The sequence below is a fragment of the Caenorhabditis elegans genome, chromosome V (assembly GCF_000002985.6).
Source record: "Caenorhabditis elegans chromosome V".
NCBI classification, from domain to species: domain Eukaryota; kingdom Metazoa; phylum Nematoda; class Chromadorea; order Rhabditida; family Rhabditidae; genus Caenorhabditis; species Caenorhabditis elegans.
Genome location: NC_003283.11, coordinates 17968226 through 17985415, shown reverse-complemented (window position 1 = coordinate 17985415; position 17190 = coordinate 17968226). Strand labels below are relative to the sequence as shown.

The 17190-nt window shown below is 30.6% G+C and overlaps 1 protein-coding gene across 4 annotated transcripts; it reads left to right on the top strand.

Moving 5' to 3' along the window:
* Positions 1 to 5333: 5333 nt before the first annotated feature.
* On the top strand, positions 5334 to 17153 carry snx-6 (the record flags this gene model as incomplete). Of its 4 annotated transcripts, NM_001269834.2 has the most annotated exons (10): positions 5334 to 5598; positions 7873 to 7959; positions 8019 to 8150; positions 8304 to 8425; positions 9104 to 9227; positions 10478 to 10679; positions 12229 to 12350; positions 13835 to 14014; positions 15110 to 15259; positions 16086 to 17153. In NM_001269834.2, 10 exons carry the CDS (start codon positions 5335 to 5337, stop codon positions 16137 to 16139), a joined length of 1437 nt encoding a protein of 478 aa, NP_001256763.1. The 4 variants fall into 4 exon arrangements, with proteins under 4 accessions (NP_001256763.1, NP_001256764.1, NP_001256765.1 ...); NM_001269835.3 differs by lacking the exon at positions 5334 to 5598 and having other exon boundaries at positions 7900 to 7959; positions 16086 to 16139; NM_001269836.3 differs by lacking the exons at positions 5334 to 5598; positions 7873 to 7959 and having other exon boundaries at positions 8058 to 8150; positions 16086 to 16139.
* Positions 17154 to 17190: the final 37 nt, after the last annotated feature.

Sequence of the window (17190 nt, the reverse complement as noted above, 5' to 3'; positions counted from 1 at the left end):
TTAAAAATACCAAAAATCAGTTAAAATTCTAATTTTTGTTCAAATTTCACCAGAAAAACTGTAAAAACCTCGGTTTTTGCCAATTTTTGGGTGAAAAAACTGCAATTTTCACTAAAATCCCCACAAAAAGGGTGTTTTTTTTACAAAAAAATTGGGCTGTTTATAAGAAACCGGAAGAAAACATGTATTCAACCTTGACAAATGCCGATTTCCTATCTAATAGCGCACTATATAGTACAACAAATATAACAATAAGATGAAAAAGAAGAAGATGGGGGCGCTGCAACAAAAAAAATGTCCCAGAAAACCGGATAAAGCTTCTGGAAAGTAGGAAAAGCCAAAAAAAAAAGTGGGAAATTTGGAAAAATTCCTTTTTTGGTCCTAAATTACCCAATTTTTGCATTAGAAAGTGTGAAAATCTGCTTTTTTCGCGTTTTCAGTTCTAAAATGTGAAAAAAAAGCAAATTTCCACACATTTTATTGCAAAAAATGGGCATTTTTGAATTTAAAATCCAAAATTTGTGCAAATCTCGACTTTTAACTCAAAATCGCGCTATTTTTGCTGTAAAATATGTTAAAAAAATAGGCTTATTTTCATTTTTTGAATTAAAACATTAACTTTACTACGAATTAGAGTTTTAGTATTAAAAAATCGGGAAATTGGCCATTTTTAGTTTGAATAAGTATGAAATAAACAAATTTTCACATATTGTACCATAAAAATATCGTTTTTAAACTTTTTAAACTAAAAATTAAACATTTTCAGTTTAAAAAGTTTAAAAAACGCCTATTTTTGTGGTACAGCATGTGAAAATTTGTTTATTTTTTACTATTTCAAACTAAAAATGGCCAATTTTCCGATTTTTTTAATACTAAAACGCTAATTCTCAGTAAATTTAACATTTTTTCAAAAATTCAAAAAATAAAAATAAGCCTATTTTTTTTTACATATTTTACTGTAAAAATAGCGCAATTTTGAGCTAAAAGTCGAGATTTGCACAAATTTTGGATTTTAAATTCAAAAATGCCCATTTTTTGCAATAAAATGTGTGGAAATTTGCTTTTTTTCACATTTTAGAACTGAAAACGCGAAAAAAGCAGATTTTCACACTTTCTAATGCAAAAATTGGGTAATTTAGGACCAAAAAAGGAATTTTTCCAAATTTCCCACTTTTTTTTTGGCTTTTCCTACTTTCCAGAAGCTTTATCCGGTTTTCTGGGACATTTTTTTGTTGCAGCGCCCCCATCTTCTTTTTCATCTTAGAGATTTGCACAAAATCGAGATTTGCACAAATTTTGGGTTGTTTCAACAAAAAAAAAATTAAGTTCGAATCAATTTTCCCCAGAAAAAATCCCCGGGAGAAAACAAAAAAATCGCAAAAAAATGGGAAAAACCGGGTGAAATTTAAGAAGTTACAACAAAAAACACACAGACACGTGAGATAACGATAACAGCTGTGTTTTTTCTATTGTTTTTTTTTTGACGAACAACTTGACGAAATCGACCAAATTCAAGGTCAACAACCAGGGAAAATTACTAAATTAGCTAAATTCAAAGCACTTTTGGCGGAAATACTCATTTTTTTGGGTGAAAAATCGATTTAAACAGAGTTTTTTGAGTTAATTCGGAGCAAAAATCGACCGAAAATACTTAAAAATGGGCAAAATTTCGAATAAAAATCAAAAAAATTAAATTAAAAAATCAATTGGGTACGGTAGACAGCGCAATGCGCGCGCATTGTACGCAAACACTTAGTACGCAAACACCGCCGCTTACCGTACACGGCGATTTTTTTAAAAATATTTTTGGGATTTTTTTCCAAAAAATTGTCGTTTTTAAGGGTAATTTAGGGAAATTTGTGGATTTTTCATCGATTTTTGCTGAAAAATTACTGAAATTGAGTGAATTTCGCTTTAAAACTATGAAAAAGCATCAAAAACCGGTGAATTTTCGGTTTTTTTCGGAAAAATAGTTTTCTATAATTTTTTTTTCTCATTAAAAAGCACTGAATTTGGTTAAAATTCTGGGTTTTTTCCTGCAGAAAATTGCGGAAATTTGCATTTTTTGGGTGAAAAATTTGGAAAATTGAAGTTTTTTGAAAAAACGGAAAAAAGCGGATATTAGGCTGGAAAATGTTGGAAAAGACGGTTAAAATTAATTAAAAATGAGAATTTTCATAAAATTTACTTATTTTGGGTTAAAATCGCTGAAAATCCATAAAAATCGATAAAAAGCGCAAAAAAAATTGCTGAGTACGGTAGACAGTTACGTGGTGTTTTGTACGCAAACAGCGAAGTACGCAAACACCATCGCCTACCGTACTCGACGAATTATTGCAATTTTTTTGGGATTTTTTGCAAAAAATAGTTGAATTTCCCAGTTTTTGATGCATTTTTTAATGTAAAAATCGTTAAAAAATCCACTAAATCATATATTTTCGGAATTTTCTATAGGTTTTACACAATTTTTCATGCAAAAATCCGTAAAATACACAATTTTTACAGTTTCTCCTAAAAAACTCGTAGAAAAACTGGAAAAAGTGCGTTTTTCGGTGAGAGTTCCTTGATTTTCAAGTAATTTAATATTGAAAATGATGAAAAACTGGCGAAAATTGACGAAATTCTGAGAAAAATCGGAAAAAAGTTGAATTTTTCGGGAGAAAACCCGAAATTCGTCGATTGTTCAGGTTTTAATATAGAAAATATCGAAAAATCAATAAAACTTAATTAAAAATTCAAATTTCCTAGAAAATTAAACTGGAAAATGTTGAAAAATCGAAATTTTCAGATTTTTCCGGAAAAAAATTAGAAAAAAATCGAATTTTTCTCGAAAAACCCCAAAATTTTTCGATTTTTCCGGTTTTTAATGTAGAAAAATGTCGAAAAATCAATAAAAATTAATTAAAAATTCAAATTTCCTAGAAAATTAAACTGGAAAATGTCGAAAAATCGAAATTTTCAGATTTTTCCGGAAAAAAATCAGAAAAAATCGAATTTTTCTCGAAAAACCCCGAAATTCGTCGATTTTTCTGGATTTTAATGTAAAAAATGTCAAAAAATCAATAAAATTTAATTAAAAATTCAGGTTTCTAGGAAAAAAACCAAAAATTTCAGATTTTTACAGGGAAAAAAAAACAAAAAAAGCATTAAAAATCGTCTAAAAACTGAATAAACATGAGAAAATTGCTCAAATATGCTAATAATTCGTGAGACTCCAGAAAAGGAGCTTAACCACCAGGAAATAGTACTGAAAACTCGGAGTTTTTCGTCTCGGGAGAGCTTTTCGTCATTTTATTGATTTTGCAGGCCGGTTTTCCCCCGATTTTTGTCGATTTTCAGTCCATTTTTATTAGTTTTTCGGATGGAAATGCACGTTTTGCAGGATTTTATCGTCGTGTTCCTCGGATTTTATCGATTTTCGGTGGTTTTTTGCATGCTGAAAAAACTCAAAACCTCCAAATTTCAACGCCGGGGTACGGTAGACGACGACAATGCGTCGTGACACCGAATGATGCTTGCGGACCTCGGTGTTTGCGTACCCGACCGATGATCGCCACTATACTGAAAATTGATTAATTGTCTTGATTTTTCCCAGTTTTTCACGGATTTTTCGGATTTTTAAGTGAAAAATTCGATTTTCCGGCTATTTTTTACCCTAAAAACATAGAAAAATCACCGGAAAGTCGATTTTTTCGGGGGTTTTTTCGATTTTAAAAAAGTTTAAAGTGATAATCGATAATTTTGTTGATAACGGTTGTGTTGGAATGTTTGTCATTGCTGAGAGATGGGAAAATGGAGGAAATTGTCTCAATTTCCGTGATTTCCGATGGAAAATTCCCCCAAAAAATGTAATTTTCGCGTCAAAAATTGCGAAATTCGTTGAAATTTTCCAAAAAAATCCGGTTTTTGTCAACTTTTTTCTAATAATTCGTGTTTTCTCTCGAATTTTAATCTATAAATTGCATTTTGTAGCATAAAACCGGCGAATTTCTACATTTGGAGCCGATTTTTCCGAAAATCTGTTTTTTCCCGTTTTTCCGCCACAAAAATCGCATTTTCCCAAATTTCCATTTAAAAAAAGTGTATTTTCCGCCGAAAAATCATGTTTTCACGAAGTTTAAAGCAAAAATTGAAATTTTGATACATAAAAATCGATTTTTCGAATTTTCAGTGCTTCGCGACGGTTTTACACAGAAAATTCATCAATTTTCTTGATTTTTCGAATTTTTAAGTGAAAAAATCGATTTTCCGGTTATTTTTTACCCTAAAAACCAAAGAAAAAGCACTGGAAAATCGATTTTTCGGGGGATTTTTCGATTTTGAAAAAGTGTAAAGTGATAATCGATAATTTTCGCTGAGAAATTGGGAAAATGGAGGAAATTGCCTCAATTTCCGCAGTTTTTGGTTGGAAATTCCCCGAAAAAAGCCAATTTTCATCAGAATTTCGCGATTTTTTCCCAAATTTTGTCAGTTTTCCCCCAGAAATTGGATTAATTTCCCCATAATTGATCAATTTCTATCGTTTTTTAGACCAAAAATCGATGTTTTAGCAGAAAAAAACGTAAATTTTCCAATTTTCAACCGAAAAATCGGAATTTCGGTTTTTTTTTCCCAGTTTTAACGTAAAAATGCTAATTTTCTTCGAATTTTCCCGATTTTTCCACCAAAAATCGGAAAAATCTTCCGAAAATTCACTATTTTAAAGCAAAAAACCCCGAATTTCCACATTTTTTCACGAAAAATCGCAGTTTTCTATCGAAATTCCCACCGGAAATGCATTTTTAACCTATTTTTTTTCGTTTTTATCAGATTTTCCCAATTTTTCGACCAAAATTCTCCCGTTTTCTTGGAAAAAACGTGTTTTTTTCAAGTTTTTATAAGGTTTTTCCCCGAAAAATCCCCATTTTTTAATGAATTTTCCGTATAATTTGACAAAAATGCCACTTTTCCATGAAAAAAATGGCATTTTTCTTCGGTTTTATCAGATTTTTATTGTTTTTTCACCGAATAATTCAGTTTTCATCGAATTTTCTTCATTTTCTAACCGAAAATCCCAAATTTCCATGAAAAAAACGCGATTTTTTTCAGGTTTTTTCGCGGAAAATCCGAATTTCCTTCGATTTTTTCTCATTTTTTGATAGAATTTTTCCATTTTCTATGGAAAAACGCAATTTTATATGATTTTCCCCAATTTTTCATTAAAAAAATCCCAATTTTCCTCATTTTTGTCCGATTTTTTCCGTTTTTTCACTAAAAAATTCCAATTTTCTTCGAATTTGTCCGATTTTTTCCGTTTATTCATTAAAAAATTCCAATTTTCCAACGCATTTCAGAATGCTTGGCGACGGTGAGGAAGTCTTCGCAAATCCACTTCAAGAAGCTTCTTCTGATGACGTCACTTCACCCCCAGCTGCTGCTGCTGACGTGGAAGTTTCATTAAATGATGATGATGACGTAACTACGACAACGACAAATGATGACACATTTCGTACCGCCCGTTCGACACTCAATGATTCTCAGAATACGACGGTGGTGCAAGAGGAAAAGAAAAAGGCTGAAAAAGAAGAATCTTATTCTTCTTTGGCTGATAATCGAAATGTACGGAGCACTTTTCGCACGAAAACCAAAAAATTCCATTAATTTATTGAGTTTATACGCGCGAGGTTTATGAAAAATCAAAAAAAAAATTTTTAGCCTCAAATCGATGAATAGTTCACATTTTTTACGGAATTTTCCAGCGAAAAATCGTTCAAACCTTTTCTTTTTTTTTATAATTTTTCACTGCGAAAATCCAGAAAATTTTGATTTTTTCAAGTTTTCAGGGGGGCTAAAACGCGCTAAAAACTCCTCGATATAAACTCGAATTTTAGTGTAGTAAGTAGGAAAATTGAGTCTGGAAAGTGGAATTTCTCTCGCGAATTTTCCAAAAATGCTTTGAATATCGCATTTCAATGTTAGAATACGTGTAAAAATTATTGAATTTACTATTCAAAAAACGGGGTTTTCTCAATTTTCAGCGAAAAAATGACAAAAATTCAGAAAAAAAAACCTTTTTTTTTCGGGTAGTAAAATCGATATATTAGGTCTCCAAATAAGTTCCGAGTCAAAAAAATCATAACTTTGTTTACTGTGTATCGATTTTTATGAAACTATGGGAATTTATGTTATCAACCATGATCTTTCATTTGACAATAGTCACAAAAGTTTTTGGCCGTCCGAAGTGCCCTAACTCGGAGGCAAATTTTTCAGGCATTTTTCAGATCTCGCTTTTTTTAACCTTTGAATTGAGGTTTGTGTGCGGATTTTGCTTTGTTTAAAATACATTATTAGAAAACAACAAAAGTTTGGCAAAAAAAATCCGTCCAAACAAATTTTTTTTTGGTTGGTCGTCAAAAAATCTTCAAAAAAATTTTTGTCGAAAATTCTTGATTTTTTATACAAAAATGATGTAACCAAATGTAAACTATTTTGAGACATACAGAACATATCAATTTAGTTCGATACACTAAAATGATAATAGAAAATATAATTTTTTCGGATAATTTTTGAGTTTTTTTTGAATATTTCTTGAGATTCAAATTTCAAACTCAAATGACCTTAATGTGTAAAAATAGTTTACACTTGGTTACATCATTTTTGTATAAAAAATCGAGAATTTTCGACAAAAATTTTTTTTGAAGATTTTTTGACGACCAACCAAAAAAAAATTCTTTGGACGGATTTTTTTTGCCAAACTTTTGTTGTTTTCTAATAATGTATTTTAAACAAAGCAAAATCCGCACACAAACCTCAATTCAAAGCTGAAAAGAAGCGAGATCTGAAAAATGCCTGAAAAAATTGGCTCCGAGTTAGGGCACTTGGGGTGGTCAAAAAACTTTTGTGACTATTGTCAAATGAAACGCAGCAAACAAAGTTATGATTTTTGACCCGGAACTTATTTGGAGACCTAATAATTTACATCAACCGTGTGTCTTTTGCATATCATACGTGTTCCACCTGTGTGTATATATTATTGATAAGATAAAAAATGAGAGAGAGAAAGAAATGACTGATAAAAAACCATATTTTTGAACATTTTTCACATGATTTTTATTGATTTTTCGGGTGAAAATCATTAAAATTTGATTATTACAGTAAATAATAATTTTATTTGATTTCAATTGTTACTGAAATCATTAAATTAATGGGATTATTCAAGTAATGTTGCAAAATGTATTAAAATACATGTTTCTATTAGGTCTCCAAATAAGTTCCGGGTCAAAAATCATAACTTCATTCGCCTTTTATCGATTTTTTTTGAAACTGTGGGAATTTATGTTATCAACTATGATCTTTCATTTTGATATGGTCACAAAAATTTTTGACCACTAGGAGTGCCCTAACTCGAAGCCATTTTTTTCAGACATTTTTCAGATCTCGGTTCTTTTCAGCTTTGAACTGAGGTTTATGTGCGGACTTTGCTTTGTTTAGAATACATTGTAAGAAAACAGAAAAAGTTTGGGAAAAAATCCGTCCAAAAATGTTTTTTTGTTCAAAGGTTAAAAAAAGCGAGATCTGAAAAATGCCTGAAAAAATTGGCTCCGAGTTAGGGCACTTCGGACGGTCAAAAAACTTTTGTGACTATTGTCAAATGAAACGTCATAGTTGATAACATAAATTCCCAAAGTTTCAAAAAAATCTATAAAAGGCAAAAAAGTTATGATTTTTGACCCGGAACTTATTTGGAGACCTAATATATATTTTAATACAGTTGTGACGTAATTTTTAGGGAACTTCATAATTTTCTGACCCTACTTCAATAACTCTATAAATTAGGTTAAAAACAGCGAATTTTTTTGGCTAAAAATCTCTAAAAATTCTCACTTTTTTCAGCACCGAACCGAGGAGATCAATATTGATATGAATTCAGACGAAGCGATTTGTGTTGATATTTCAGATGCACTTTCTGAACGGGAAAAGGCATCGATTTTTCATTTTTCCCACTAAATATTGCTAAATTTCCCCATTAATTTTTGCAGGTAAAATACACAGTTCACACCCGTACACGTCTTCAAGAAATGAAACCAGAAACTGCAGTTGTACGTGAACATGAGGAATTTCTTTGGCTTCATGGAACACTTGAGGATAATGAGAATTATGCCGGATTTATTGTGCGTTTTTTGGTGGAAAATGGCCAAAAATATATAAAATTGCTCCAAAAGTCCTCGTTGGAAAATAATTTAAATCGAATTTTGACTTGAATCTACTACAGAACTTTACAATAAATTTTCCGAAAAATTGCTGAAAACCCCATTTTTTTTCAGATTCCCCCAGCACCACCGAAGCCAAATTTCGATTCTTCTCGTGAAAAGCTGCAAAAACTCGGTGAAGGTGAAGCTACAATGACGAAAGAAGAATTTCTGAAGATGAAACACGATTTGGAACAGTTAATATTTGAATTTTTCACTGAAAAATTGAAAAAAAAATCGGTTTTCAGAGACTATTTGGCTCAATTTTATTAGGCTTTTTTGAATTTTGGGAGTTTTTGACTAATGCATCATACCAAAAAAAAAAGGAATTTTTGAGCATTTTCTGTGGAAAATTCACTAAAAATGCGATTTTTCAGTCAAAAATGATCAAATCTAGAATTTGACAATTTTTGACAGCTTTTCGAGAAAAACTGGTAGAAATTGTGATTTTGTATCGAAAATTCAAGGAAAAAAAAGTATTTAAGTGAAAATCAGCGAAAATTTCAGCATTTTGAATATTTTTTTTCAGGAGAAACGCATAAAAATGTGAATTTTTCGGTTTTTTCACTGAAAAATTGTCAATTTTTGTGTAAAAATTAGCAATTTTTCGATTTAAAAAATAGATACTTTGGTTGAAAAATCCAGAAAAAATTATCATTTTATTGATTTTTATTGAAAAATGTGCAAAAAAATGGATTTTTCTTAAAATTTTATCCTGAAAAAAAAAACGGGGAAAAATTCAAAAATTCCAGTTTTTGAGCTGAAAGAACCCTTGAAAATGGTGAAAAGTAACGAAAATTCGCCAATTTTTGGAACAAAACGTTGAAATATACCGATTTTTAGCCTAAATTCTCCAAATTTTAAATAATTTTCAGAGATTATTTGGCTCAATTCAAGAAGACTGTCGCAATGCATGAAGTATTTTTACAACGAATTGCCGCTCATCCTGTCTTTAAAAATGATCAGAATTTCCGTATTTTCTTGCAATACGAGAATGAAGTGGGTACTATTGGAAATGGAAAATATGGAAAATTCTCGAAGAAAAAACTGAAAAATCTGTTAATTTCTTTGAAAAATTTGGAAAAAAACAAAGAAAAAAAAATAAATTTGGGCTGAAATCTAGGAAAATCCCTAAATTTTGAGCTATTTTGACCCAAAATTCCCACCACTTTTCAGTTAGTTTTTGATGGGAAAATGTGAATTTTTCTAAATTTTAGGCGAAATTGCCGATTTTGGGTTCCAAAAATTCTTGGGATTTTTTGTAAAATTGGGGTACCGAAATCTGTGGGAAATAATATTAAATTTACTCCAAATTTTCCTTTAATTCCGAATTTATATGTGAAAAAATCAAAAAAAAAAATTCCATTTCAGATTGAAATCGGCGAATTTCCGCATCAGAGACGCCATGTGTAGATTTACGAAATGTTCGGATGCTGATTTTCGTTTTTCAACGAGTTTCTTTCATTTTCGGCGGTTTTTTTTTGAAAATGTGTGTTTTTAAGGTCAATTAAACGATTTATTATCGAAAAACTAGCAAAATTTTCGGTTTTCAGTCGGGGAAGTTATTTATTTGGATTTTCCGTCAAGTTGAGTGACCTAAGAATTGGAAATATTTCTAGTTTTTTGATAATATAATGTGTAATTGACCTTAAAAACACACATTTTCAAAAAAACCCGCCGAAAATGAAGGAAACTCGTTGAAAAACGAAAATCAGCATCCGAACATTTCGTAAATCTACACATGGCGTCTCTGATGCGGAAATTCGCCGATTTCAATCTGAAATGGAATTTTTTTTTTGATTTTTTCACATATAAATTCGGAATTAAAGGAAAATTTGGAGTAAATTTAATATTATTTCCCACAGATTTCGGTACCCCAATTTTACAAAAAATCCCAAGAATTTTTGGAACCCAAAATCGGCAATTTCGCATAAAAATTAGAAAAATTCATTTTCCCATCAAAAACTAACTGAAAAGTGGTGGGAATTTTGGGTCAAAAAGCTCAAAATTTAGGGATTTTTCTAGATTTCAGCCCAAAACTGAAATTATTATTTTTTTTTTGCTTAAAATTTGGATTTTTCGGGTTTAAAATTCGAAATTTTCTCCGAAAAATGCAGCGTTTTTCAAGTTTTCAAGTGAAAATTTGGGTTTATGGGTCTAAAAAACCAAGAAATTGAGGATTTTGGCCTCAAAAAATAATAAAATTCACTGAAAATATTGCAAAACCTCTAATTTTCCCTATTTTACAGCTCTCCGTACGTGGAAAAAACAAAAAAGAGCAAGTGGAATCATTTTGGAAACGTTTTACCCAATCAGCAGATGAAGTTTTGCTATCTGGACAGAAAGATGTTGATGAATTCTTTGAAAAAGAGAAGAATTATATGGTTGAATATAATATTCATATTAAAGAAGCTGCTGCAAAGTCGGAAAAACTCATTGCGGCCAGGAAAAGTATGTGGATTTTGTGCGAATTTTCAACTAAAAATGAGGAAAATTGAGGAAATTTGGCCCAGAAATCAGAAAATTGTAATTTTCCGACTTTCAAATTGGAGATTTCGTCGGGAAAAAAAAGAATATCAAATTTTTCATTGTGAAATTATATTTTTTACTAAAAAATTTTCGATTTTTTCAATTTTCAGTTGAAAAGTTGAATTTTTATTGGATAAAATTGGAAAATTTCGAACAAAACACAGAGATTTCTGTCCTGAAAAAATGGGAAAAATTAGCTTTGTAGCTCATTTTCATTTGAAAAAAAGCATTTTTATTTAAAAAAAAATCAAAGAATATTGAATTTTTCGCGTTTTTTTCGGCTTTTGCAGAATTTTTATAGGAAAATGCGATTTTTTCGGTGCGAAAATGGATTTTCAGTGCATTTTCAACTTAAAGGTGGAGTAGCGCCATTGGGGAAATTGCTTTAAAACACGCCTATGGTAACCACAATGACCAAATATCATGATTAAAACATACAAAAGAAAATTATAAATTTTATATGATTTTTTGAAAATTGAAAAAATCTCAGTTTTTGCCTAATTCCTATTTGAATTACCGCCAATTGGATTTGTTCGATGGAGCGCGCTTGCACGTTTTTAAATTTATTTATTTTATTTTTTGTTATTTTCCACCAATTTTCCATGTTTTCGGTGTATTTTTGCTCGAATTTTAAAGAAAAAGTCCAAATAAATGTAAATTTTCGATTAAAAAGCACGCTTACAGGCGTAAAAATGAAAAAGTAACGCTTTTAAACGATTTCGAACCTGAATAAATTAATTTCTCTGATTTATGCGTGTAAGCCTGCTTTTAAATCGAAAATTTGCATTTATTTTGACTTTTTCTCTAAAATTCAAGCAAAAATACACCAAAAACATTAAAAATCGGTGGAAAATAACAAAAAATAACAAAAAATAAAATAAATAAATTTAAAAACGTGCAAGCGCGCTCCATCGAACAAATCCAATTGGCGGTAATTCAAATAGGAATTAGGCAAAGACTGAGATTTTTTCAATTTTCAAAAAAAATCATATAAAATTTAGAAAATTTTTTTGTATGTTTTAATCATGATATTTGGTCATTGTGGTTACCATAGGCGTGTTTTAAAGCAATTTCCCCAATGGCGCTACTCCACCTTTAAGTTGAAAATGCACTGAAAATCCATTTTCGCACCGAAAAATTCGCATTTTCCTATAAAAATTCTGCAAAAGCCGAAAAAAAACGCGAAAAATTCAATATTCTTTGATTTTTTTTTAATGAAAATGAGCTAAAAAGCTAATTTTTCCCATTTTTTCAGGAAAGAAATCCGTGTTTTGCTTTTAAACATTTTTTATAGGAAAATTGTCGAAAAATGCAGTTTTCTCGACAATTTTTTTGCCACGGTTACTGTGACTTTTATTTTCGGCGAAATTTTCAAAATTACAGAAGGTTTTGATTTATAAATAAATCTATAAGAATTTTTTTGTTAAAAAACTTCCAGTTGAAAACCAATAATTTTCTCCAATTTTTCCAGACGTAGTCGCCTCATTCTCAAAAATTGGTGATAGTTTTGAACGAATTGCACGTGGAGAACCGAATAAATCATTGGCACGTACATTTGCACAGGGAGCCGACGCCATGTTTAAGCTCAAGAAGGTAATGCTGGAAATTTTTCCGAATTTTTGGGTTACTGTAAGCTACAGTATCCCTCGCTAAATTCAAAAACTCAAAACTCAAATTCCAGCAATTTGGGACGAAAAAAATGCGGAAAATCTGATTTTTTACATTTTTTTTGTGATTTTCAGTGAAAATTTCAGATTTTTAATTAGAAAATTGATTTTTTTTCACATTTTCTGAAATTTTCATTTTCTTTTTTTTTGGGTTACTGTAGGCTACAGTATCCCTCGCTAAATTCAAAAACTCGGAGTTTCAGTTATTTTTTTGGGCGAAAAAAGTTTTCGAAATTTGTAACAAAGTTTATTCGACTCAAAATTGTCTGAAAACACTGAATTTCTGAATGAAAATTCTCAACAAAAAAAAAGAGTTATAGCGGCTCAAAAAATGACCTAAAATTAGTTTAAAGTTTGAAATTTGACTTGTTAGCGGCTGGAACCTAACTTTTTTGAAATCACCGTCTAATTTTGGGTATACAAGTTTATTATCATGCATTTTCAATTCGATTTGGGTACATTTAAGGTCAAATCTCCCATCGGCCTTAAATGTACCCAAATTGAGTTGAAAATGCATGATAATTAACCTGTAAACCAAAACTTAGACGGTGATTTCAAAAAAAGTAAGTATCGAGCCGCTAACAAGTTAAATTTCAAACTTTAAACTAATTTTATGTCATTTTTTGAGCCGCTATAACTCTTTTTTTTGAGAATTTTCATTATGAAATTCGGTGTTTTCAGAGACAATTTTGAGTCTAATAAACTTTTGTTACAAATTTCGAAAACTTTTTTCGCCCAAAAAAAAACTGAAACTCCAAGTTTTTGAATTTTGCGAGGGATACTGTAGCCTACTACAGTAACCCAAAAAAAAAAGAAGGTGAAAATTTCAGAAAATGTGAAAAAAAAAATCAATTTTCTAATTAAAAATCTGAAATTTTCCCTGAAAATCCCAAAAAAAAAAAAAAAAACAAAAAAGATTTTCCGCATTTTTTTTTCGTCCCAAATTGCTGGAATTTGAGTTTTGCACGATTTTTGTGCATTTTTCTTGAAAAAAAAAACGCAAAAATCGCCTTGAAACTCGAAATTTCGATTTTTTCGAAAATTCTCAATTTTCGTCGTTTTTTTTTAAATGAAAAAAAAAACAAAAAAGGAATGCAATTTTTGCTTTAAAAAAATTTAATTTGAAAACTGGAAAAATTGAATTTTCCAATGAAATTTCTGAAAAAAAGTGTGAAATTTCGATTTTCCAACAGAGGAAGGAATCCAATTTTTGCAATTTTTGCTAGGAAATTTTAATTTGAAAACTGGAAAAATTGGGTTTTTTTTTTCGACAAAACGTTGTCGTTTCCCTCAAAATATCGAAGAAATATAGTATAAAAACTACGAAATTCCGCTTTTTCAATGTGAAAAATGCCAAAAATTGCACATTTTCAGCCCGAAAACCTTCTAAATCACCTATTTTTTTTGCAGGTAGAATCCCGTTCATCAAACGATGAAGAGCTTAAATTGGGCGATACACTTCACTATTTTGCACGTGATACACAGGCTGCAAAGGATCTTTTGTATCGGAGAATGAGATGTTTGGCAAATTACGAAGCAGCGAATAAGAATTTGGAACGAGCTCGAGCCAAAAATCGAGAAATTCCAAAGGTTTATTAAATTCTGAGCTCAAAATCACACTCACTGCAACTTTTTCCTCACGAGGGACGAGGAAAAGTGGTTTCTAGGCCATGGCCGAGGGGTCGACAAGTTTCAGCGGCCATTTATCTTGCTTTGTTTTCCGCCTGTTTTCTTTCGTTTTTCATCGATTTTTTCGTTTTTTCTTATTAAAGCTGATAAATAAATATTTTTGCAGATGCTAAAACAATTTCCAAGTAAAAAAATTATGTATTCAGTGGGCAAGCAGCGGTGAAAGTGGTCAATGTAAAATGATGGATTACGGGAATACAAAACCTAAACTTTTTCTGAAACATGATACATATGATGCTTAGATGCTGAGACTACCTGATTTTCATAACGAGACCGCTGAAAAAGTTTTGAGGTTTTCAAAATTCAACTTTTTCGGTGAAAAAGTCGAGATTTTCGCACAAAAAGTTGAATTTTGAAAACCTCAAAACTTTTTCAGCGGTCTCGTTATGAAAATCAGGTAATTTCAGCATCTAAGCATCATATGTATCATGTTTCAGAAAAAGTTTAGGTTTTGTATTCCCGTAATCCATCATATTACAATGCCCACTTTCACCGCTGCTTGCCCACTGAATACATGATTTTTTTACTTGGAAATTGTTTTAGCATCTGCAAAAAATATTTATTTATCAGTTTTATTTAAAAAAAACGAAAAAAATCGATGAAAAACGAAAGAAAACAGGAGGAAAACAAAGCAAGATGAATGGCCGCTGAAACTTGTCGGCCCCTCGGCCATGGCCTAGAAACCACTTTTCCTCGTCCCTCGTGAGGAAAAAGTTGCAGTGTACAGCCGGAAAAAAAAATAGATTTCCGGACAAAAACTCCAACCTTTCAAGCTCAAAAATAATTTTTTTTTCAAGCAGAAATGCGTGGCATTTGAGCTAAAAAGAAAAATAGATTTCCAACTGAAATTTCAAGTTTCAGCCCTTAAAAAAAAAAAATTTTCAGTACAAAATCTCATTTTTCCAAGCTGAAAACTGTATGTTTTGGGCTCAAAAAATTGATTTTCAAGCCGAAAATTTCAGCAAAAAAAAACAAAAGATTTTTTCCAAATTTCAGGCAGAAGCCGAACAATCAGAAGCATGCAAAAAATTCGAAGAGATCACTGGACTATCGAAAAATGAGCTAAAAGAGCTGAAAACTCGCAGAGTTCAGGCTTTTAAGAAGAATTTGACAGATTTGGCTGAGCTTGAGATTAAGCATTCAAAGGTACACAGGAGAAATTGGAAATTTTGAGCTGAAAAAATGCTTTTTCAGTTGAAAAAATGGAAAATTTCGATGAAAAATCGATGAATTTGAGTTAAAACCCTGAAAATCGATTTTTTTTTGCTGAAAAAATTAATTTTGCATTAAAAAATTCGCTTATTAAAGATTTAGTGAAATTTTCAACGTTTTCACACATTTTTTACCGGGGAAACCTAAATTTTTTGCCTAAAAATAGATTTTTTTTTAATGAAAAAATTCAAAAATTGTGTTTTTTTTCAGCGACATTTGACAATTTTTAAACAAAAAATTCGAAAAAATCACAAAATTGAGAATTGTTCCGCTTTTCTATGGAAAATTCCGCGAAAAATTCCAAAAATTTGACGAAAAAAGTGAGATAAAACTCTAGAAATTCAATTTTCTTATTAAAAAAGTGTGCAAACCCCTAAAATTTGTCAATTTTTCATCTGAAAATTGAGATTTTGAATGAAAAAACAATATTTTTCACTGAAAAATTTCGATTTTTCACTGAAAAATTCGCAAAAACACAGGTTTTCAAATTAAATTCAGTAAAAAATCCAAATTTTCCAGTCGAAACTCCTATATTTCAGCTGAAAAATGTATGAAAAAATTCAAATTTTTCACAAAAAACTCATTACATCGCACCGAAAAAGGGGGATTTTCCTGTGAAAATTCTCAAAAAATTGCAATTTTTCAACTGGGAAAATCGCTAAAAATTGCATTTTTTCAACTAAAAGTAGCAAATTTTTAATTAAAAATCGCACTTTCCCGCTAAAAATCCAAAAATTTCTAATTTTTCCCATTTTTCCAGGCCGAAATCTCGTTGCTCCGTGATGTTGTGGAACGGCTCAAGAGTTCTCAATAATTTGCTCGTTTTAAATTATTTTAAGATTTTTTTTTTTCAAATTTTTAGGGTTCAAATGGTGCCGTTTTTCATGTAAATGTACATATATTTATAGCCCCCGTAATTTATTGTTTTTTTATCGATTTTTAGGCTTCATACCCCCCAGTTTTCATAGGTTTTTGAGCTCAAAAGTGGATTTTTCGCTTGAAAATCCAATTTTCCGGATTTTTCAGCTCAAAAATTCAACTTTTTAGCCCAAAAATTGCATTTTTGGCTCCAAAATTTCATTTTCAGAGCTCAGAAATCGATTTTCCCTACTCAAAAAGCTGATTTTAAGCCAGAAATTTGAATTTTGAGTTTAAAAAATCGGTTTTCACTTAAAAATTGAATTTTTAGCCCTAAATTTGGTTTCTCGCTGCTAAAAAAATCGAATTTTACTATATTATTTGCCGAAAAACTCGTATTTTTGCCCCCTGTTTCTCCCAGTTTTCCACCCCAAATTGTGATAATTTATTGCGTTTTTCCCCCTAAAAATCCATATTTTCACCTTAAAATTGCTCTTTTTGAGCTGAAAACCTCATTTTCAGCACAAAATTGTTTAAAATTGCATATTTTGCCCCCAATTTGTGACAAATTTATTGATTTTTTTCCCCAATTTTTCCGCTGTTGGAATAGAATTTCCCTGCCTTCTCATCTAAATTTATAATTTGTTCACTGAAAAAGTGGCATTTTTAAGGCGATTAAATCAATTCTATATTGTATTTATTTATTTCTGTGTGTGTGTTTTCAGACGAAAAGAGCGGTTTCCAATGTGTACCGGCTGAAAATATCTTTGATTTTTTTATGATTTTTTTCCTGCTCCTGAAAATTTGAAATTTGGAGCTTTTTTCCATGTAAAATTTCGCTGGAAATTACTGGTAGAAATTCCCCCTAAAAATGAAGAAAATCGATCGAAAGTCTTCAAAATGAAGTATTTTTACAAAAAAAAAAAACAGCGAAAAGCTGGATTTTTTTTGGTAAATAAACTATTTAGAAAATCCAGTTTTCGGACTAAAAAGACTCTTGTAAAAAT